The sequence below is a fragment of the Puma concolor genome, chromosome F2, assembly GCF_028749965.1.
Source record: "Puma concolor isolate L17-30 chromosome F2, mPumCon1.1.hap2, whole genome shotgun sequence".
NCBI lineage: Eukaryota > Metazoa > Chordata > Mammalia > Carnivora > Felidae > Puma > Puma concolor.
The window spans coordinates 26,058,649-26,083,091 of record NC_141684.1 but is presented as its reverse complement, the minus strand read 5'-3'; the positions used below and the strand labels follow the sequence as shown (position 1 = coordinate 26,083,091).

Genomic DNA, 24,443 nt, shown 5'->3' with positions numbered 1-24,443 from the left:
ATTTAATTCATATAGAAATATTTAATTTGAAGAAGGTGGTGGGAATAAATCTTATCTGCAGTTACTGGTAATATGGGAAGCCAGAGGGTACACATGGATTTGTCTTAGATTAAATTAACGAATCACAGAACTGTGTTCTACCTCCACCGACACCAGTATCGCTGCTTATTGGAGACAAATGCAATTAAAATGGCAAAGCATACAAATAGAGATAAAACTGTGGTTAAAAAATCAGGCCCTATCAATGTCTACACAAGGTAATTTCTTATTAAAATAAAGCCAACAAAGTCATCAGTGTCTTATATTGCATATTACTCCAATTATTACATTGGGTACTCCTTGGGAACCTAACCCAGTGCTTCACATTAGAGGTTTTCAACAACTATTGCTAAATACATAAGTTAAGTACTTCCTTAAAGACTGCATTACACCTTAAAGATTTAATTGAAACTTATACTCGGTGGAATAAAGTTCAAACTATTAAAATGTTGTGAAGAGAGGGGCGCCTGGGTGGCGCAGTCGGTTAAGCGTCCGACTTCGGCCAGGTCACGGTCTCGTGGTCCGTGAGTTCGAGCGCCGCGTCGGGCTCTGGGCTGATGGCTCAGAGCCCGGAGCCTGTTTCCGATTCTGTGTCTCCCTCTCTCTCTGCCCCTCCCCCGTTCATGCTCTGTCTCTCTCTGTCCCAAAAATAAATAAACATTAAAAAAAAAAAATGTTGTGAAGAGAGCATTTTGATTTAAAGATTTTTCTTTACCTTTACATACAGGGCGGTGATCACTCCAAGCAGCAAAGACTTCAGCTATCCTCTGACAAGTGATGCTCTTAGCCCCCTGTAGGACATAATCTTCATCACAAGAGAACTGCACAGTTGATCCAAGGCTAAAATTGAACAGAGGATAAAAAAAAACAAAACAGGATTAGAAGCATATAACAGTGATTCATCTCCACCTCTACTGCTAATATCCAATGGGTCAAAAATGTTCCATAGTGACAAAAAGTATCTTTCCAATGGGAAAACAAAATATGAAAATATAATTTGTACAAATATATAATAAAAGTTATAAACAGACAAACCTCTTGTAAGTCAATAACATGAAGATATTAGTAGGAACTACAGAAAGCTGTCATCAAATTTAATTATCGTGTTGTTAGTTGTAGAAACCAAGGTTAAGTGAGTAATTTACTATTTTTTTATAATTTTTTTTTAATGTTTATTTATTTCTGAGGCAGAGAGAGACAGAGCATGAGTGGGGGAGGGTCAGGGAGAGAGAGCAGACACAGAATCTGAAACAGGCTCCAGGCTCTGAGCTGGCAGCACAGAGCCCACGCGGGGCCCGAACTCACAAACCGTGAGATCATGACCTGAGCCGAAGTCGGTCACTCAACCGACTGAGCCACACAGGCACCCCTATTTATGTATGTATGTATGTATGTATGTATGTATGTATTTAGAGGGACAGAAGGCAAGGAGAGGAGGGGCAGAGAGAGAGAGGGACACACAGAATCTGATACAGGCTCTAGGGTCTGAACTGGCAGCACAGAGCCTGATGTGGGGCTCAAGTTCATGAATCGTGAGATCATGACCTGCTCCGAAGTTGGACATTTAACCAACTGAGCCACCCAGGCACCTCTATAACTGAGTAAAATTCCAATCCGAGGTGGTAACCATGAAGCAAAAAGTGGTCTTCCTGACTTGAATCTCAACCCATGTATTCATACCACATCGTGGTACTTTTCTAGCAGGTATTTATATGTGCAGTTATTTGGACTGGTACTTGTATATCAATAAATAGACAAACAAGCAAACACATATTTAGGGCTGCAAAATTGTGTTTATTGCCCTGCATATAAAATTTACCCATCATTTATTATTTAACCTACTGCAATTTGGATGTTGCTTCCCTTTCCGCTGAAAGCGAAGTTACTAAAAGGATCATTTTTTAAAACCTTAATTTCTAAGGGTAATGGATGTTTGCTGGAATGAAATAAAAAAAAGAAAAACTGACCATGCATTTTCTTTGTTAAAATCCCTGAACAGCAACTCACCACAAAAAGATAAAGTCCAATTTCCTTTACGTAGCATAAAAAGTCTTCCTGCAAGAAGTGCAGCCAACTTCTCCACCCCATCCCTAACCCAGTGCCGCACGTGAACGCTACCTCTAGCAGCTGACTATCTGCACGCGCCATGCTGTATTCTGTCTGCACTGTCCTCCCTTCCCCCTCTTCCTGGAGGGCCTTGCCTGCACCCTCTCACCCAGCCTGTGTCTGAATAGCTCCTGTTCAGCAACCTCAGCTTGTCCTAGAGGCAGCTTCCATGATCACATTTGTATTATAAAAAGATATATCGGGGCGCCTGGGTGGCGCAGTCGGTTAAGCGTCCGACTTCAGCCAGGTCACGATCTCACGGTCCGTGAGTTCGAGCCCCGCATCAGGCTCTGGGCTGATGGCTCGGAGCCTGGAGCCTGTTTCCGATTCTGTGTCTCCCTCTCTCTCTGCCCCTCCCCCGTTCATGCTCTGTCTCTCTCTGTCCCATAAATAAATAAAAAAAAAAAAAAAAAAAAAAAAACGTTGAAAAAAAAAAAGATATATCTGGAACAGCATAGAGGACAGTTTAAAAGGAACATGTATTAGAGTATAGGGGTGTATGAGAAAATAATTTAAGTGGTTTAGGCCAATGATCAGCAAACTATGTCCTGCAGGCCAAATTTGGTCCGCTGCCTATTTCTGTACAGCCCAACACATAAAAATCGCATTTACACTTTCAAACATTTGAAAAACATCACAAAAATAACATTTTATGAACTGTAAAAATTGTACTCAATTCAGATTTCGATGTGTATAAATAAAGTTTTATTAGAACACAGGGATACTTTCATTTACATATCATCTATGGCTGTTTTCATGCTACAATGTCAGAGTTGAGTAGTTGCAATGGAGACGCTTTGGCCTACAAACTATAAAATATTTCCTATCTGATGCCTTATAGAAAAAGCTGTCCAACCTCTGATTTAAGCTAAAGATAATAAAAAATCTGAACTAGAGATGGCATGACAAAGAACAAAGGTTTAGCATAGGGAAAAGTCTCTAGGCATTAGAATCTACTCTCCTCTGGAGGCATTTTCTTTTCTTCTCTCACCGTTTCTTTTTGAAAAGCTGGGGATGTGAACTGCTACAGTCACTGTGAAAAACAGTATGGAGGTTCCTCAAAAATTAAAAATGGAATTACCGCATGATCCAATAATTCCACTGGGTATTTACCCAAAGGAAATAAAACCACTCCTCCAAAAAGATATATGCACTCCTATGATAATCACAACATAATTTATAATAGTTCAGATACAGAAGCAACCTGAGTGTCCATCCACAGCCAAATAGATAAGGAAGATGTGTTATATATACAATGGAATATTACACAGCCACAAAAAGATGAGATTTTACTATTTGTAACAAGAGGGATAGACCTAGAGGGTATTACGTAAGTGAGGTGAGTCAGACAGAGAAAGACAAATACCGTATGATTTCACTAATATATGGAATATAAGAAAAATGAATAAACAAGCAGACAGCAGAATGAGACTTACAACTACAAAGAACAAACTAATGGATGCCAGAGGGCAGGGGAGTGGGAGATACGGGCATCCATTTTGGGAATGAATAAATTACAAAAATAAAAGTCACAGCATAAGAAATACAGTAGTGATCATTGTAATACTAATGCATGGTGACAGATGGGAGCTACCCTTGTGGTAAGCACAACATAAAGTATAGAGAAGGTGTATCCCATGATGCACCTGAAACTAATGAAACATTGTCTACACTCAAATACATTTTTAAAGTGGTTCTTTTTAAATATGAATCGCACTTAGCAAAGTGTACAAAACAAAATATACAGCTCAGTGAATCATCACAAATTAAATACCCATACAACCAAGAAATAAATGATTAGGGTCTTCGTGAACTTTTTAATGGCCCCAAGATTTATTTAGACTACTCTATAGCCTGAGAAGCCTTACAAGTTTATCTAATAGCCAATTCTTCGCCCTTCCTTACTCTCACCTTCATCAATAAAAACTATCCTTCTAGTTGAAGACTAAAAACCTGGGGAATCATTCTTGCCTCATCCCTCTCTTTTACATTTCCCGTCCACCTCATTGAGCAAATCCTGTTATCAACACTTTGAAAATCATGAACCTGATATTTCTTACCCCTACAGTGCCACCACCTTGACCTGAGCCATCATAATTTCTCATCTATTTTATTGCCAATAGTCCTTCTGCTGCTATGTTGCTGCTTTCCCGTTTCTGCTCTTGACTCCTTAAAATCTATCCTTAGTGTCCGCAGCAATCTTTTTACAAGATTGCTCAAATTAAGCCCTTCCTCTGTGTCAAATCTTCTAATGCTTCCATATTTCACTGAGAGTGAAGGCAATGCCCTTATCATGGCCTATGTGATCTGTCCATGCTAATTTCCAAAACTCTTTTCCTATCACTTTCTTCCCCAATCTTTATTCCTTGGCTACACTGGCTTCCTTGCTCTGGTTTGAAAATATTAAAACACACACTTGTCTCCGGGTCTTTACCTTTGCCTTTGTGTTACTCTGGAAAAATGCTTGCTCCAGGAAGCCACAGGTGCCAAATTCTCACTTCTGTTTTTTCTAATACATGTAAAATTATCCATTAGGCTCTCTTTGACTATTATCTATAAAACAACTGTTCCTAATCCATCAGCTTCTTTCCTATGAATTCCTATATACTATCTGATTCATTGTGTATTTGTCTACTTACTGCATTTCTCATCCCACTGGAAAAACTCCAGGCACTCATCTATTTCGTTTTCCAACCTATTAGTCTACTATACAGGAAGTTATTAAGTGTGTGTGCGTGCGTGTGTGTGTGCGTGTGTATTTTTGAGAGGGACTGAATAAATGATATCTTTACTATTATCTAAATAATAGTATAATAGTAAATAATAGTATATATTTAGATAATAATAATTATTATCTAAAAAGGCTTATTCCAAAGATACCATATTCTTATAATGTGACAAATTATTCTTGGGTAAGATATTCTCTGATGGTTATTTAAACTGCTTATAATCCACTTGTACTCACCTCCCACCATGTGACGCGTTTGCTATGTTCCAGAAACAGTGAGAAAAGTAATGTGATTAGAGCAAAGCAAATGATGGAGACTGGGGTATGATATTAAGGAAGTGATTAGAGTTTCGGGGCAGATCATTTATGAATTTGTAGGCCATAGTAAGGATTTCTACCTTTACTCTGAGAAAACTGGGCAGTTCTTGTAGGACTGGGAGGCAAAAGAATGACATTAGGGTCCTTTATGTTTTAAAATGGTCATAGTGGCTGCTAGGTGAAGAAAAAACTTTAGGGGAGCAAAGGTGGAAGCAAGAAGTTTGGTTTACAAACTACTGCAGTGATCCTTCTCTCACAGAGACGATATGATAGTAACTGTACTAAGGAGATTCGTGGTTAAAAAAAAAAAAAGGTCTTAGTATAGGGGCTGGTCCATAGAAGTAATTTTAATTACTATTTTCTCACTTAGTGATTAGTAATTCTGTCAAGATCACTGTAGTCGTCACTGTATTTGTATTTGGTTACAATATTCTAGTTTACCAGATTCTTCTTGTTGAAAGAAAGACATTTCATCTTGTTTAAATAGCAAGTATTTTAGCTTGTTTCTTTCGATTATAGCAAACGACTACACTTAGCTTGGAGATAGGCACTTTGTAATAACAGACACGTAAGTGCTCTGCTACTTAACAAAGACAAACACCGATTAGTCCCTAAAGTTTCTACCCACTCCTGTATTCACTCAATGATTAACAATTCCAGTGATTTTTTTTTTTTTTTTCTCTGTTGAGTACAATGGGGGAAGTATTTAGACTATGGCCAATAGTTTAAGCCAAAGAATCAGAGAGAACTTTCAGGGGCCCCTGGGGGAGTAATTGATTGAATTGAATTGAATTGAATTGAATTGATTGAATTGAACTTTCCTCCCCTGGGGGAGTTGACTGTCAACTTCTTGGTTTCCACTCTGGTCATCATCCCAGGATCATGGGATTGAGCCCCATGTTGGGCTCCACGCCGAGCACGAAGCCTGCTTGAGATTCTCTCTCTCTCCCTCTGCCCCTTTTCCCTACTCCCTGTCTCTCTCTAAAATATTTGAAAAAAAAAAGTCAGAACTTTCAAATCCAACTCTTCTCTTTCCCAGTTCCTTGGCTTTAAAAACGTAAAAATGTCTGAAAGCCTCAGCTTCCTCAGCTGTTGTGATCATGTAATGAAATACCATTTATAAAGTACACAGAGCACCTAACACATATTGAGCACCCCAATCATGGAAATAACCGTGAAACTCAGTAATTTCTACCCCACTATTGAAAGAAAGACTCTACTGGGCATCTACAAATACCTCCATCTCGGATCACAGCTACACGTTAACATATTCTAGACCAAAAATATAAGAGGAAAAGAACATAGCGAGGGCAGAAATCAATAAGTAGTCTTTTCAGAGGAATCCAGGCTCCATAATATCTAAGAAATGGATATCTTGAACAAATGCACTGTGTTTTCATTTTATGAACTGCTTTAATATTTGAGTCAAACTTAAAAAAAACAACTAAGTTTCATTAAAAATATGTATTTCTAGGAAAGTATTCAGTTATACAGAAGACAAGCTGTACAAACTGTACTTTCTGTCACCACTGAAGAGACATCTGTCTCGCCCAGCTAAATAAAACCTTTCACTGTAGTAGGATACTCAATCTGATAGAACATTCCAAAATAAAGGATTGAACACAGTTTTAATTTCAAAGTATGGAGTCATCAAGCATATGATATGCAATCACATAGCTGGAAAAACAAGTGTTGGTCTTCACTGTGATTATATTGGCCCCTGTTGAAGTACTATCATCTTTTTTTAATTTTTAATTTTTTAATTTTTATTGTTTTTGAGAGAGAGAAAGAGAGAGAGCGCATGCGCAAGCAGGGGAGAGGGGCAGAGGAAGAGAAAGAGAATCTTAAGCAGGCTCTATGCTGAGCGCAGCCCAATATGGGGCTCAATCCCAGGACCCTGGGATGATGACCTGAGTTGAAATCAAAAGTCGGACACTCAACCAATTTAGCCACCTGGGCGCCCTTGCACTATCATCTTTTTAAAAATTATACCTATTATTGCAAAAACACACTATGATATCAGAGCTGTCAGTGAAAAAAGATGTTAATTTTTCAAAATATGTAACTTTTCCCCATTCTAATCTATCATCAAGATGACCTCAATCATATCTGTTTAATATCTTCGAAAATCAAATGATTCTCTAAATGTATTTAAGTTAATAATTTCAAAAATGATTAACTGCACATTAGAAAATCTGAGGTTACTTTTACCAAAATGGATTTGGAGTAGGAAATTTTTACCATATGATTTTATTTTCTCTTTTAGAATTATACAAGTGATTTATGATTGTTATAGAATGTTTTGAAAATAAAGATTATGAAAATAAGTGAAAAAAAACTTTAAGCTCTATACTGTTAATGTGTTTTTAATCTAATTCCAAAACTCTTATTCCTTTCTTACTCACATTCATTCTCTTCTCCTTTCTTACTGTAAAAACAGAGCACTTGTATCTTTTTATGAAAGGGCTGTTTCTGCACTTGGTTTCGGATTCAATATGTCTCTCCTTTGTACCCTGGGTTATTCTCTCTCTCGAATATTCAACCTGTCATCTTAAGCTGGAAGCAAAAGTGATGGTATTTACCCACTTACTATAAAGTTATATATATATATATATATATATATATATATATATATATACACACACAAAATTTATTCTAAGGTTCTAATAAATTACCTTTTCAAATTTTTTAAAATCTAAAGTATATTGATAATTTTTTTTCAAATATAGTGAGATTTTTAACTCATCCCAAAACTTTCCTTCAAAAGAGAAAAGAACACCATGGTCTTTTTATATGTATTGTCATTTCACTGTCCCTACAAAATTAATGCTATTCCCTTCCAAAGATTGTATCAGCAGAACCCAATCTGTGCCAAATGCCACGAAGATTAAATTCAGCATTCATACGCTCCTGATCTACTGCCTTTTTATATTTTAGTCTCTTGATCTACTGCCTTTTGTTGCACGGTTGGTTATGATCAGTTTGGATACTGACCTTGGGTACCTTGGCTTGTTCAGTGGTGCGAAGTTAAAAGTCACTCACTATCTCAATCAATACTGAAACCAACTGCTACCCTCTCAGTCTCCCCAAACTTGGACTTCTGTATGCATTGACAGAATATCTAGAAGGTGATGTTGCTACCTGCCCCAACCTTCCAATACTTCATTTCACTTCAGCCTAAATTTTATCACTAGGAGTCAGTCTTTCTTATGGTTTTATTTAATATATGTATATACTTTCACGAAACAACACAATTGCTTGAGAAATGGGGCAATTCCAATCAGGATAATATCCTGGAAAAAGAAGCAATCCCAACAAAATAGTTTGGTCGGAAAGAAACAAAGGAACACTAGGTGAGCACATTAACGTGGGTTTTCATATGGGGACAGCTCTTCATGAGTTAAAAAAGCTAACTAAGCTAAAATAAAGCCATTAAAATGAGTTAGAACTTTATACCTTCAGAGAAAAGAATAATGATTATTATCATGGAGCCCTGCCCTTAACTTTCAAAGTTAATTTATCATCTCTTCAGAACTCTTCAAAATTGCCTTCTCGAAAATCCTAGCTATTGCACCTAATAAGATTTCAAAATTTCAAAATTCCAAAATTCAGTGCAATTATGAAAAAAATAACAACTAAAAATCTTTTTATACTGATAATGTTTCTTTTCTTTTCTTGTTCCTGGCTTGTATGAGATAAATCCTTGCCACTGTGTGCTTGTTTGTTTTGAATTGTCTTTGTTTTTTTACATCTTCTATTCAACATTCACTAGATCAGGTTTTGTTTCTTGATTGAATATGACTTTATGATAGAGGTTTAATCCTGTATAGGCACAGTATTTGTACATTATAAGTGAAGTATCATACAGATCCAAAACTGAGTTATAAACAGAAAGGATCAAGGTAGGATAATGATATTCTTTGATAGAAAAAAAAAAAAGAAATTAGTAAACAGTGTTTTTAAAGGTTAGTAGCAAAAAGGCTTAGAAAGAGCAAAATATTCAGAAAAATCACAAAAATCAGTGACAAAATAAAATTTATTTAAAAATATGAACACAAACGTGTGTACTGTGATAAAAATGTTTTATGAGACTAAGTTAAAATTATAAGAATAATAAACTTTTCAAATAGTATTAATTGAAAAGCTATAATGGGTGTGGCACAAATTTTATTGCTATAACATTACAAAGGAATACAAAAGAAACATAAAGGAAAGTGGTTGATGCAATTAGAAATTAGAATCTGATTATATAATCCCTGACAATGAAAAATGAAATCAGTGGCAAAAGTAAGGTCTAAAAAACTTGAATGCTGTGGTGTTAAGTTGGTAAGTTTCCTAATGGCTTCCACCACATGCTGTTTTGTAATTCACATGAAAACATATCCATAAAATGTGCCTCACAGAGGCATCGTCATAAAATAAGGCAAAGTTAACATCATAATTCTGGCACTGTAGCTCTAACTGTACCTGTTGCTTTTCTACTTCTCTCCCCACTTCCGTGCACTCATACTAGCTGGGAACTAAGTAATGCAATGAAGATAATCCTTTTTGAATAATTTTTCAGAGTTTACGTTATCAAACTTTGATATATAAATATATATATTTGTGTGTATATATATATATGTGTGTGTATGTACATATATATGTATATATGTATATATATGTGTATATATATGCATGTGTGTGTGTGTATTTTAGTATTGGTAACCAACTCATTGCAAAATGCCCCCCAAAGGATTATGTATGACCTTCTGTTTAAGAACAGTTGTGTTAGAGGAATAACATTATTTGTCTAATTTTTCAGAGGTTATGTTATCAAACTTTGATAACATATATCAAAATACAGAGGTATATGACATATATATAAAGTATCTAACATATATGTATGTGTGTATATATGTATACATATATATACATATATGTACATGCACACATATATGTATATATATATATGGTGCCAATTCATTGCAAACCTCCCTGCCAAAGGACTATGTATGACCCTCTGTTTAAGAATAGTTGTCCTAGGGGCGCCTGGGTTGCTCAGTCAGTTAAGCATCTGACTTCGTTTGGCTCAGGTCATGATCTCACAGCTCATGAGTTCAAGTCCCGTCTTGGGCTCTTGATAATAAATAAATAAACATTAAAAAAATTAAAAAAAAACAAGAATAGTTGTGATAGAGGAATAAAATGACGGAAGTGGAGGTTTAAATAAAAGAAAATCTATCTCAGAGTAAGAACACATTTCAGAGGCATAGATAAATTAAAATTGGAATACATGATGTTTTAAACTATCCAAGGTGATCAAGTTTTTGTATTTTTTAAAATCTTAGAACATTTTTAATGTTTTTATTTATTTATTTTTGAAGGAGAGAGAGAAACAGAGCATTAGCAGGGGAGGAGCAGAGAGAGAGGGAGACACAGAATTCGAAGCAGGCTCCAGGCTCTAAGCTGTCAGCACAGAGCCCGATGTGGGGCTGGAACCCACAAACTGTGAGATCATGACCTGAGCCGAAGCCGGACGCTCAACCGACTGAGCCACCCAGGCGACTCTAGAATATTTTTAAAAGCATATTAGCAATTAATACTTGACTATGGCATTTTAGTTTACAAATCACTTTTTTTTATATATAAAATCCCATTTGATCTACTCCTGTAGCAGTTATCCATGTCATTTATTCTCTGGCCAAAGAAATAAGAAAGATGCAAGAGTAATCCACAAGGAACTTTATCGGTGATATTTAGAGTACAGAGAGTAACACACAAAGTAACTACTTTGTGTTTGTGAACCACTTAATGTTTTACAAATAGGGAGGGCCGCTTAGACTGAGCACTGACTACCCACACTTAGTGTTTGTATCTAAAATCCAACACCAAGATGCTGACAATTAATAATAAATTATTGCAAATGTTGGCAATGAAAATTTGGCATCTTAAGTTACTACTTCCATGTTAAGCCTATGCTATAAAATAAAGTCAATTTTACACATTCAGCTTTACTAACATTATAGCCCATTGAGGAAAATTTCGAGCAGATTGGAGTAGATTATCTGTAGGTACATGCTAGCTGTAACATTCCATGAATCCATCTATTCTTTATTAAAGTAAAATGTCACAACAAATATACCTCAAATATTTCATTGTGTTTTTATGTAGTTGTGCCTCTTTAATGAATAAAGAATGTTTAACTTTGAAGTGAGGTGTAGTTGCCTAACTTTTAAATCATTCCCATTTAACATAGTGACTGTGCTATAATGCAGTTCCTCTAATATGTATATCATGAACTTTATATCATCCTGATCGAAATAACTTTGCAATCAATGTTTCCATTTTACAGGAAAAGTACATTTCTGGTGAAAAACAAAAATAAAACCAAGAAATTGTGCTTTCATAAATATTGAGCAAGTCTTAGTATCATCTTTCTGAGGTTCAAAATAGGAGGTGGAAAGTAGAGTGACACACAAAATACCAGATCTCTCTAAGCTTTTTGTTTTACAGCTATAAAATTGAGGAAAACTGTACAAGCAGATATTGTAATAAAATATAGTTATATAAATTATCAAGTAGTATGTGACAATAAAGGACGTCCATAATTCAACATTTGGTTACAGAATTAGCTTTAAAAGAAAATTAAGTCCCTGGGGTGCCTGGGTAGCTCAATCAGTTAACTGGCTGACTCTTAATTCCTGTTCAGGTCATAATCTCATGGTCCATGAGTTCCGGCTCCTCATTGGGCTCTGCACTGACAGTGCTGAACCTGCTTGGGATTCTCTCTCTCCCTCTTTCTCCTTCAGTGTCCCTTTCTCTCTCTCTCTCTCTCTCTCTCTCTCACTCACTCAAGATAAATAAATAAACTTGAGAAGAGAAGAGAAGAGAGGAGAAGAGAAGAGAAGAAAAGAAAAGAAAAGAAAAGAAAAGAAAAGAAAAGAAAAGAAAAGAAAAGAAAAGAAAAGAAAAGAAAAAGAAGTCCCAAGCATTCTATGGGGGCATGACATAGAATGAATAGTTCAAAGTTTTCATTGTATCTCTGCTACTTGACACAAAAAGACACTCTCACAAACAGCAGACAGGTATACAGAGGTCTGATAAAGGGCTGGGCAGAATGGCAGAGACTTTTTATGAATCACTGGAATACAAGCGGAAGCCTGTAAACTCTAAAAGGGAAAAAAAATCTGTCTTAGTCTCCCTTTTATCGCCTACATCTGTGGTCTGGCCCAGTGTCTGCTACTTAAGTACATAAGAAGTGTTTGCTGAGTGAAAGAAACGCTAGGATAAGGCATGATAGTTTAGACGCAGAGCCAGAAAAGATACACTGATTTGCAGGTGTTTTGTAATATAGTTACAAACACCACATTGTTTGTCTGGACTCTAACAATGGATGGAGAAGTACCCGCCCCGGGCAACAGGTCTTACTAAAATGCAAAACAAAATGCCAGCATGCATTTTTATTGTACATTTTCTCTGTCCTTCTTTACTGGGTACAATTGCAGTTCCAAACTGGGTTGAGCACATCAGGTTGGTGCAGTGACCCACAGGGGTGTCTGCAGAGTACTCCAAAGTTTTGAAGGAAACACAGACATCTATGGTAGATGGTGCAAACCACTAGCTTGAGAGAGTTCAGTTTCAATATTAGATCACTAGATTTTTGTCAATGGCATCATATCTTTGTGAAGTGGGATTTTCAGTGGTTGCTGCAATAAAGAGCAAGTCTACCGCACCATTTCACCGCGAAACAGGAAATGAGAGTGGTGATACGCCATCTGATCCAAGGTTGGAGAAGCAGTGCGGTGGACCATGATGCTAGGTTGTTGGAACATAAACTGTAAGACAAAATGGAAGTGTTGCATATTTCGTTGGGCCTCAGAACCATGAAGAAAATGACTAAGACGCTAACAACACCGTGATCCAAAACAAGGGGGAGCTTCTTGTGCTAAAACATTAAACACCGCTTTGGAGTTCTATTTATTTTTGTATAGCAGGGTTTGTCAAAGTGTGTCTGGAGCCATTGACGTTGTAGTCCCAGGGGGCTGGGTCTTGTTATATATTCAGACGTTCCAACCATACCTCATGCGTCTGAAGGTGAAGCTGAGGAAACTGAATTTTTCTACTGAAATTTTTAGATAAGAATTGAAAATTTACACCTGAAACTGACATCAAAGTGTAGGCTAACTGGAATTTAAATAAAAACTTGAAAAAAAGAGGGTGAACAACTTAGTGGTTAGCTGGGAATATGGGTCAAGTAGACCTAGCAATGAAGGGAGCACTCGGTCTGAATACAGTTTAGAAATACTAGCTCCTATTACGTATCATAAAAAGCTCTACAGATGCCACATATTGTTTTCTGGCCAAAGTGTGAGATCTTTGGGACAGAAAGTGAGGGTTGCCCTTGGTCTGGTTGCTTCCTGACTCTTCCACCTTATCTTCCACAACGTGTGCACCCATCACCACCTTGCAACCTAACTGACCCCTCCCCTGCACACACACCCTTCCAGACACCCATTCATTCACCCACTTACTCGCAAACACTGTTTTCACTTTTAAAGTGTACAGTTTACAGGGTTTTAGTAGATTCACAAAGTTATACAACATGACTATCTAATTTCAGAATATTTGTATTATCCCCAAAAAGAAACTCCATACCTGTTAGGAGTCACTGCCCATTACCCCCATAGGTGGCCACCCCATAGGAGTCACAGGTGTTTACAGCTGGAAGCCCTTGGGTGAACAGGTACCTGAATCTTGAGTGTGGTGGGGATACCCGCAAGGGCAACTGCTACATGTGCTACACATGGCTTCAACCTCCTTCTAGAAATCTGTATCTCTGTTTTTGATCTCTTTTGGTAACCATCTGAATGTCCCACAGAAAGGCCACGAATTCAAAATGTCCCAAAATGAGCTGACCTACTTGAAGCCCGTTCTTCTTTATTTCCAGTCTTAGTGCAGAACACTACCATCACTTTTGCCATCCAAGACAGAAACTTCTACACTTGCAAACATATATTCATTAATCTATTTATTCAATATATATTCACTGAGTGTTTACTTAGGAGTTACAACCTTAGGTGTCTAACACACAATCAAAGCCCCAAATTTAATCGTGACTAGGTGAATATCTGCTTAATTAAAGCCACTTATATTCTAAAAGAATTTTTTTTCTTATATACATGCAGGTCCAACAAAATAGGATGCTTGCTGACCAAGATTTCTGAAACTGATGTATGTGAGGTTCTATGCAAAGGTGATACAGAGGATCCAATATTAAAAGGAGGCATGAGACCCTCTTCCCAAAAAGGTTAAGGACACACAAGGATAGACCAAGAGAAAAAAAATCACAGCACCACATTTTAAGTATGGAGATTGTTGTAGAAAAAGAAGGGAATTTGCCTAATAAAGGCTGGTTGGGCTTCAAACCTGAGCTTAATACTGGAGGTTAAGCCGATGTAGCCAAACAAAGAATGAGAAGACAGATATTCTAGGTAAGAAACGCAGCGTACAAAATTTATAGGGGTTACAGGCATGACAGTTTCTGAAGAACACAGTAGTTGAATATGGCTAGTCTGTTCTGTCTGTGTGTATACGCATACATGTGTGAGTCCAGGTTGAAAGTAGGAGTGGGGTAGAGAAGAGATAAAGGATTGGGAACATATGAGATTCGAGAACAAAACTGAGAATAATTCATAAAATGCCATCTTATGCTGTCTGTACCTGGCAGACCCTACCCATTCCCTTTCAAAAATGGCCCCCTACCCCTTAAACAGAACCCTGATTTATTCAGGATATGCTCATGCCAGCCCCAGGCAAGACTTGTGTTTCGTGTGCTAGGCTATTGTTTCAAAGATGTGCGTGCCGACCATTTCTGGACAATGAAATGGAAGTTGGCTAAGACTTTTCTTCCTGAACAAAAATACAAGGTCTCTAAAAGAGAAAACTCTTTGACATTAGTCCTCCTTCCTTTTTTAAAAGAGGAATTGGTATCTGGAACAAGGATAATAACAGCCATCCTGCCATCAGAGACCATCACTAAAGACTCGAAACTAATCTGCTAAGAATGTGGAAAAGATTTAAAAAGGCTGAAAGAGGCCCTGTATCCAATAGTATTACTAAGAAGCTGAAGGTATGACAGTAAGTACTTCTTCTGGACTTCGTGTTATTTGGGAAAAATAAAGCTTTATCTGTAAAATGTCCATTGGGGATTCCCTTACTTGCAATAGCTTATTTAAAGGAGCTTAGAAGTAATCTTATGATACACCACTTTGCCTTTGCCTTTTTGTTTTGTTAAAATTACACGTTTGTGGAGTAAAGTATGAATTATGGTGCTAATCCATCAATCGGGAATGTATTGCATTCCCTTGTCTACTTGTCAATCTCTTTCTTGGGCTTTATCTTCTACCCCACTTTGTACTTGATACTCAGCAATACAAACTGCCCTCAGATATGCTGCATGGTATACAGTTCTGGGTCAGTGCACATGCTCAACACTCATCCTGAAATTCTCTCCTAAACTTCTTGTCCATCTGGAAAACTTCTATCCATTTTCAGAACATAGTGAAGATGTCATCTCCTTTGGGGCAGCTCTTCCTCCCTATATTCCCCAAAGAGGTAATCATTTATTTCTCTGTATATTGGATACATTTATCCAATTGTACTTATCACAGTGTATTATATGTTTTTTTTTTATTTCCATTTTCTCCTATACAATTGAAAACCCCCTTTTAAGCTCTGTATCTGTAGCAACCAGCTATGAAGATGGGGGCTATCACTCTTCAGTTATTATTTTCATCTCCTTTGGATAGGTTCCAGAAGTAGAACGGCTTAATCATATGGTAGCTCCATTTTTAATTTTTTGTCCTCCATAATGTTTTCCATGTGGCTGTTCCAATTTACAATCCAACCAATAGTGCACAAAGGTTCCCTTTTTTCCACATGCATGCCAGAATTTGTTATCTCTTATCTTTTTGAGGATGGCCATTCTAACAGGTGCGGGGTTAAATTTCATTGCAGTTGTATACTGCATTTCCCCAAAGTTTAGTAATATTGAGTGTGTTAGCCATCCTCATATGTTCTTTAAAGAAATGTCTATTCAGGTCCTTTGCCCATATTTTTAATTCACTATGTTCTGGATAATGATTGCTATTATCATTATTTTTTTGCTACTCAATTGTATGAGTTCTTCATACGTTTTGGCTACTTGCCTCTTATTAGATACACGGTTTGCAAATATTTTTCCCCATTTCATAGCCAATAATTTCACTTTGTTGATGGTTTCTTTTGCTGTAGTTAGTTTGATGTAGTCACACTTGCTTGTTTTTGCTTTTGTTCTTTTTCTTTTGGTGCCGGATTTAAAAAATCATCTCCAAGACCTATGTCAAGGAGATTTATTCCTATGATTTCTTCTAGGAGTTTCATGATTTCAGGTCTAATATGAAGTCCTTAATCAAATTTAAGTTAATTTTTGCAAATGGTGTAAGATTTAGATCAATTTTCATTCTTTGCTGTGTGACTATCCAATTATCCTAGCACCATTTACGGAAGAGGCTGCATTTTCCCCAGTGAGTGTTCTTCACTCCCTTGTCAAATATTATTTGATTATAAATGCTTGGGCTTATTTCTGGGCCTCAGTTCTGTTCCATTGCTCTAATTGTCTGTTTTTATGCCAGAACCATACTGTTTTGATGACTTTATCTGTATAGCATAGCTTAAAATCAGAAAGTGTGATACTTCCTGCTTTTTCTTTTTTTAAATTTCTTTGGCTAGTTGAGGTCTTTTGTGGCTCCATATAAACTTTAGGAGTGTTTTCTCTACTTCTGTAAAAAACAAGAATCTTGTTTTTAAAATCTTATTCTTAAAATATTTGTTTGTTTATATTTGAGTATAGTTTGACACACAATGTTACATTAATTTCAGATGTGCAACATAGTGTTTCAACAACTCTATACGTTATATTTTGCTCATCAGAAGCATAGCTACTGTCATCATATGACATTAATACAACATCATTAAATACATTGCCTATGTTGTAAATTTTATTCCACTGACTTATTCATTCTTTAACTGGAAACCTTTATCTCCCACTCCTCTTTACCCATTTTGCCCATCTCCCACCCTTCTCCTCTATGCCAACCACCAGTTTATTCTCTGTATTTGTAAGTCTGATTATTTTTGTTGTATGTTTGTTTTGTTTTCATTCTACATATAAGTGATATCATATGTTATTTGTATTTGCCTGACTTATTCGAGTTGTTGCAAATGTCACAACCTTATACTTTTTCATGACTACTTAACATTCCTGTGTGTGTGTGTGTATACAAACATATATACATCTTTATCCATTCTTCTATTGATGTACACATGAATTGCTTCCACATCTTGGCTATATAAATAATGCTGCAATAAATGTAGGGATGCATATATATTTTTTAGTGCTTTCACATTCTTTGGATAAATACCCAGGAGTGAAACTGTTGGATCATACAATATTTCTATTTTTATCTTTTTTGAAGAAACTCCATACCATTACCCACAGTGGCTGTCAATTTATATTCCCACCAACTCTTTTCCCACTTTTTCTCCATGTCCTTGTCAATACTTGTCACTTCTCGTCTTTTTGATTTCAGTCATTCTGACAGGCGTAAGGTGATATCACATTCTGATTTTGATTTACATTTCCCTGATGATTACTATTGTTGAACATATTTTCATGTGTCTGTTGGCCATTTGTATGTCTTCTTTGAAAAAAAGTCATTCAGGTTGTCTGTCCATTTTGTAATCAGATGATGGTGATTATTTTGGTGCTGAGTTCTATAAATTCTTTATATAGTTGGATATTAACCTTTTATTGGATATATCCTTTGCAAATATATTCTTCTGTTAAGTATGTTGTCTTTTTTTGTTGTTGATGGTTTCCTTTGCTGTGCAGAAGCTTTTTATTTTGATTTAGTCCCTATAGCTTATTTTTGCTTTTGCTTTCCTTGCCTTAGGAGACATATGTAGAAAAACACTGCTACAGCTGATATCAGAGAAATTTTATTCTGTGTTCTCTTCTAGGATTTTTATGGTTTCAGGTATCACATTTAGGTCTTTAAGCCATTCTGAGTTTATTTTTGTGGACGGTGTTTGAAAGTAGTCCAGATTCTTTCTTTTCCGTGTGGTTGTCCAGTTTTCCCAGAACCATTTACTGAAGAGATAATCATTTCCCCATTGTATATTCTTGCCTCTTTTGTCATAAATTAATTGACCACAAAAGTGTGAGTTTATGTCTGGGCTATTTTGTTCCATCAATCCATGTGTCTATTTTGTGCCAGTACCATACAGTTTTGATTACTACAGCCTTGTAGTTTATCTTGAAATCTGGAATTGTGATACTTCCAGCTTTGTTTCTCTTTCCTAAGATTGCTTTGGTTATTCAGGGTCATTTGTGATTCCATACAAATTTTATTATTATTTGTTCTAAGTCTGTAAAAACTGTTGTTGGTATTTTAGTAGGGATTGCATTGAATGTATAGATTGCTATAGGCAGAATGGACCTTTTAGCGATATCAATTTTTCCAGTCCATGAACATGGACTATTTTCCCATTTGCTTGTATTATCTTTAATTTCTTTCATCAGTGTTTCACAGTTTTCAGAGTACAGATCTTCCACCTTCTTGGTTAAGTTTATTCCTAGGTATTGTATTCTTTTTGGCAAAACTGCAAATGGAATTGCTTTCTTAATTTTTCTTTCTGATACTTCTTTATTAGTTTATAGAAATGCAACTAATGTCTGTGTATTAGTTTTGTATCCTGCAATTTAATTCATTCATTACTTCTAATAGTATTTTGGTGGAGTCTTAAAGTTTTCTATGTATAGTATCATATTATCTGCAAATGGTAACAGTTTAACTGCTTCCTTACCAATATAGATGCCTTGTATTTCTTTTTCTTGTCTGATTGGTGGGGCCAGGACTTCTAGTGCTATGTTGAATAGAAATGATGAGAGTGGACATCCTGGTCTTGTTCCTGATATCAGAGGAAAAGCTCTGGTTTTTACCACTGAGTATCATATTAGCTGTGTGTTTTTCATATATGGCCTTTATTATGTTGAGGCATGTTCTTTCTAAATCTAGTTTTTATCACGAATGGATGTTGAATTTTGATGTGTTTTCTGCACCTTTTGATTCTTTCCTTTGATTGTGCTAGTGTGATATCATCATATTGATTGATTTTCATATGTTTCACCATCCTTGCATCCAGGGATAAATCCCATTTGATCATGGCAAATGATCCTATTGATGTGCTGCAGAATTTTGTGTGCAAGTATTTCATTGAGAATTTTTGCATCTGCATTCATCAGAGACATTGACCTAAAAAGGCTTTCTTTTCTACCAGTGTCTTTTCCTGTTTTTGGTATAAGGATAATTCAGGCCTTGTAAAATGAATTTGAGTATGTCCCCTCCTCTTCAATTTTTTGGAGGAGTTTGAGAAATACTGGTGTTAATTCTTCTTTAAAGGTTTGGCAAATTCACCAGTGAAGCCATCTGGTTCTGGGTGTTTTTTGTTGTTGTTGGGAGATCTTTGATCATTGATTCAATCTTCTTTAATACCAGGTCTACTTGGGTGTTCTCTCTGATTCAGGATTGGTAAGTTGAATGTTTCTAAGAATTTTCTATTTTTCTTAGGTTCTCTGGTTTATTGGCATAAAACTTTTCATATTAAATAGTTTTTCTGATCCTTGGAATTTCTGTTATCAACTGTAATGTCTCTTTTTTCAGGAATGATTTCTTGAGTTGGGTCCTCTTCTCCATTTTTATCTTGGTTACTCTAGCTAAGGGCTTGCCAATTTTATCTTTTCAAAGAACTAATTCTTAGCTTGGTTAATCTTTTCTATTATTTTTCTGTTTTCTGTTTTATTTATTTCTGCTTTCATTTTTATTATTTCCTTTCTTCTTTTAACTTTGGGCTAAGTTTGCTCTTCTTTTCTAGTTTTTTAAGGTGGAGGGTTTGTTGTACATTTGGGATCTTTCTTGATTTCTTCATGTAGGCATTTATCGTAAGAACTTTCCTCTTAGGACTGTTTCCCTGTGTCTCGTAAGTTCTGGTATGTTCTATTTCCAGTTTTGTTTTTCTCACAAAGTTTTTAATTCCCCCTTTAACTTCTTGTTGATTCATTGGTTGCTCAGGAGAGTGTTGTTTAATTTCCATGTGTTTGTGAATTTTCCAGTTTTCCTCTTGTTATTGATTTCCAGTTTTGCACCATTGTGGTCAGCAAAGATATCTGGCAGGATTTCTATCTTCTTGAATTTGCTAAGACTTGTTTTGTGGCCTAACACATGGCCTATCCTAGAAAACACTTCATATGCATTTAAGAAAATATGGATTCTTCTTTGTTGTATAGAATGTTCTATGTATGTCTATGAGGTCCATTTGCTCTACAATCTTTTCAAAACCATTGTTTCTTTATTGATTCTCTGTCTCGAAGATCAGTCTATCCTTGTTGAGAGACATTCAAATCCCAACTATTGTATTACTATTTTTGTAATAATAGTACCGCTATCGTAATAGTACTATAATAGTGTTACTATAATAATTCCAATTATTGTATTGCATTATTGTATTACTAATTTATTTTCCTTTGACCAGTGTTAATTTTTGCTTTATATAGTTAGTCCAATTTGAGGCACATAAATATTTATAATTCATATATATATGTTTTTTTTCTCTTTGAGAGAGAGCGAGACCACCAGCAGGGGAGGGACAGAAGGACAGAGAGAGAAAGAGAGAGAGAGAGAGAGAGAGAGAAAATCTTAAGAAGGCTCCATGCCCAGCATGGAGCCCCATGTAAGGTTTGACCTCACAACTGTGAAATCATGACCTGCATGAGTCAGATGCTTAACCGACTGACCCACCCATGGCCCCCTACAATTGTTATATATTTTTTTTAATTTTTTTTTTAACGTTTATTTATTTTTGAGACAGAGAGAGACAGAGCATGAACGGGGGAGGGTCAGAGAGAGGGAGACACAGAATCGGAAACAGGCTCCAGGCTCCGAACTGTCAGCACAGAGCCCCACGTGGGGCTTGAACTCACGGACCGCAAGATCGTGACCTGAGCCGAAGTCGACCACTTAACCAACTGAGCCACCCAGGCGCCCCCAATTGTTATATATTCTTGATGTACTAACTCATTTATCATCCATGTTTGTTGTTAAGGTTAAAGTGAGTCTCATAGGCAGCATATTGTTGGCTCTCATGCTTTTATCTGTTCAGCGATTTCTGTGACTTATCTAATTTAATCTATTTACATTTAATGTAATTATTGATAGGCAAGGACTTAATATTGTTACTTTGTAAATTGTTTTCTGGTTGTTTTGTGGATCTATTGTTACTTGCTTCTTATCCCTCCATCTTTTTTTGTGTGTTTTGATGTTTTTTGGTATCCATATGTTCTGACTTCTTGATCATGTTCTTTTGTGTAATTACTGCAGGATTTCCCCTTGTGGTCACCATGAGACTTACATAATATATCTTAAACTTATAATACCTTATTTTAAACAATAACAACTTGGGGCGCCTGGGTGGCGCAGTCGGTTAAGCGTCCGACTTCAGCCAGGTCACGATCTCGCGCTCCGTGAGTTCGAGCCCCGCGTCAGGCTCTGGGCTGATGGCTCAGAGCCTGGAGCCTGTTTCTGATTCTGTGTCTCCCTCTCTCTCTGCCCCTCCCCCGTTCATGCTCTGTCTCTCTCTATCCCAAAAATAAATATAAAAAAATAAACGTTGAAAAAAAAAATTAAAAAAAAAAACAATAACAACTTAACTTGGAAAATTCAATAGAATTAATAAACTACACATGTACTTCCCCCCTCACATTTTAGGTTGATGCTGCTACAATTTGCATGTTTAAAAAAATTATTATTATGCAACTAATGACAGATTAATCTAGTTATAGTTACTTTTACTATGTTCATTTTTTTAACTTGAGGACTAAAGTTTAAGTGAATTAGGCACCAATATTACCATATTGAAAAATCTAACAATTACTATACATTTAACATTACCAGTGAGATATATATTACCTTTTTATGTGTAACTACAGCTTTAGCATTTCTCCATTACTTTCTCTGATCACATGACCTAATAGCAGGACTTCAAACTCATCCTAAAACTAATGATTTACAGACAGCAGTTGCTAAAATAAAAATATTCTTATGTGCATAAAATCAATATTTTTATAATCACTGAGGAAATTATTGAAAAAATCCCTGGAGAAGATATCTTATGGGACATACTATGATTTGCCTACCATTGTGTGTGCTAATCTCCAAGGTGAGACTCCCAACAGCTGTGTTTTGAAATCTTAAAAGCCCTATTTCTAATTTGAAATGCCTATTTGAAATGCTTCCAAAAGACATAGAAACTGCCAGGAAATTCTATGCTGAAAAATAAATTAAAAATTTAAATGTCTCTTAAAATGATAACCAAATGTCTGAGAAGGCTCAGTTTTTGGAATCCTTACCTACACAGAGTTTCCTTCTGTAGGAAAGTTCTTGTTTGATGCCTTGCCTTTAAAGATATATCACTAGACAAAGATAGGAATTTGTCTTCACCTTGAGAATAAAGAAAAATTTGGCTACAAAATTTGGATTTTTACTTGGAGTATTAAAACACTGATATATCCTTGTAATGAAATAGCAGGGTACATGCCTCTCATCTGTTAATATTAAAACACCACTATAGTCAAGAGAAGCTATCATGATATAAATTCATCACACTTTTGAACGTGGACCTGCCTTCATCTGTTCTCCTAAAATAAGCTTTGTAAGTATGCTAGTCTAATCACTTATATGTCTTACTTTGGTGATTGCAAAGAGATCATTAATACATAGAAACTCCCAGAGGTGTCCCTTCTACCCTCAAAAAACTTTTTTTAATATATATTTTTTAATGTTTATTTATTTTGAGAGGAGGGGAGGGGCACAGAGAGAGGGCAAGAAATATCCTAAGCAGGCTCCACGCTGTCAGTGCAGAGGCCTATATGGGACTTGATCTCAAGAACCATGAGATCATGACCTGACCTGAAATTAAGAGTTGGATGCTTAACTGAGCCACGCAGGCACCCCAACACAAAAGCTTCCTAAAGAATAGAATTTCACACAGCTATTTCCTAATATTTTGTAATCTGTTTTGCATCATCTCTTAAGTTACCAATGATTCTCTATCCCTAAATTAATATTCTCTATCCCCATTTCCCTCAACTCTTCTGTCACCAGTGTAACCTCTTTTTTGGCTTTAGTGATCTAAGGAGTATCTTGATCTCCCGGAGTCTAGTCAAGTCACCCTACCACCTATTTGCCACTCTTTTCTTGAATCTACTTCCTCTTCCCATTACCTAAAAAATAAGCCCTGCTCCATGTTCCTTCTCCAAAACTGTCTTCTTTTACTATATATTCTGCCTTAGGAATACCATCACCTGTTGAAGATTTCAACAATCATGATGTTCCATGTTCATTTGTATGCTTGTTTGTTTTAGGTCTTTATTATTTTCATTTTTTCTGAAATTTGGATATTTATTTTTAACTTTTAAAAACTGAACTAGTCTTTCTTCTAAAACAAGTATACACTATTACACATGAAAGAGTATGGAATTTGGAATTAGATGAACTTAATTTTAAGTCCTGTTATTCTTTTCACTTGACGTGGAGAAGCCATTTATTCTCCCCAAAGATCTGTTTCCCTTTTAATAAAAATGGAATAACATCAGATTGTACCGCTATAGTGAAGGTCTAGGTATCTAAAAGTTACAACGTTGCCTGGTAAAGTACCCAGGCTAAAGAAGAGTTCAGTAAATGCCAAGTTACTTTTCTCTTCCTAATTTTAGTATGATTTCTCCAATGAATAAAGATTTTAAAATCTTCATTCTTTCCCCAAACCCTGCAACCCTTTGAGTCTAATTCTTTAATTTCATCAATTGTTCCCTTTCAATTCTCATTGCCTCCATCTTACTTTACATTGTTAAAATTTCTCATCGGGACAACAGCAATGGCTTCCTCTTCTATTACAAGATGTATTACACTTAGCTTTCAGGTAAAGGTTTTTATTGCACAGCTACTGCTATATCATCCTCGATCAAAAAACTTGTGTCTCCTCATAGCTCATGGTGTTAAGAAATTATATAATATCAATTATCACACACAGACATATACCAAACCATAGCTTAAAAACACTTTCAAAACTGTTACTTTGTTACTTATGAAAAGATTATACCTGTCCAGGTTCCTATTTT

General features: G+C 36.1%; 1 protein-coding gene across 6 annotated transcripts in view; it reads right to left on the bottom strand.

Moving 5' to 3' along the window:
- Window positions 1-24,443, bottom strand: part of CSMD3 (CUB and Sushi multiple domains 3) — a 1,257,965-nt gene that overhangs the window by 674,473 nt on the left and 559,049 nt on the right. For all 6 annotated transcript variants that reach the window (XM_086695899.1, XM_086695901.1, XM_086695900.1 and 3 more), the window contains one exon: window positions 755-879. In XM_086695899.1, the coding sequence (XP_086552025.1) occupies window positions 755-879 (125 nt within the window). The remainder of the gene's footprint in view (window positions 1-754; window positions 880-24,443) is intronic.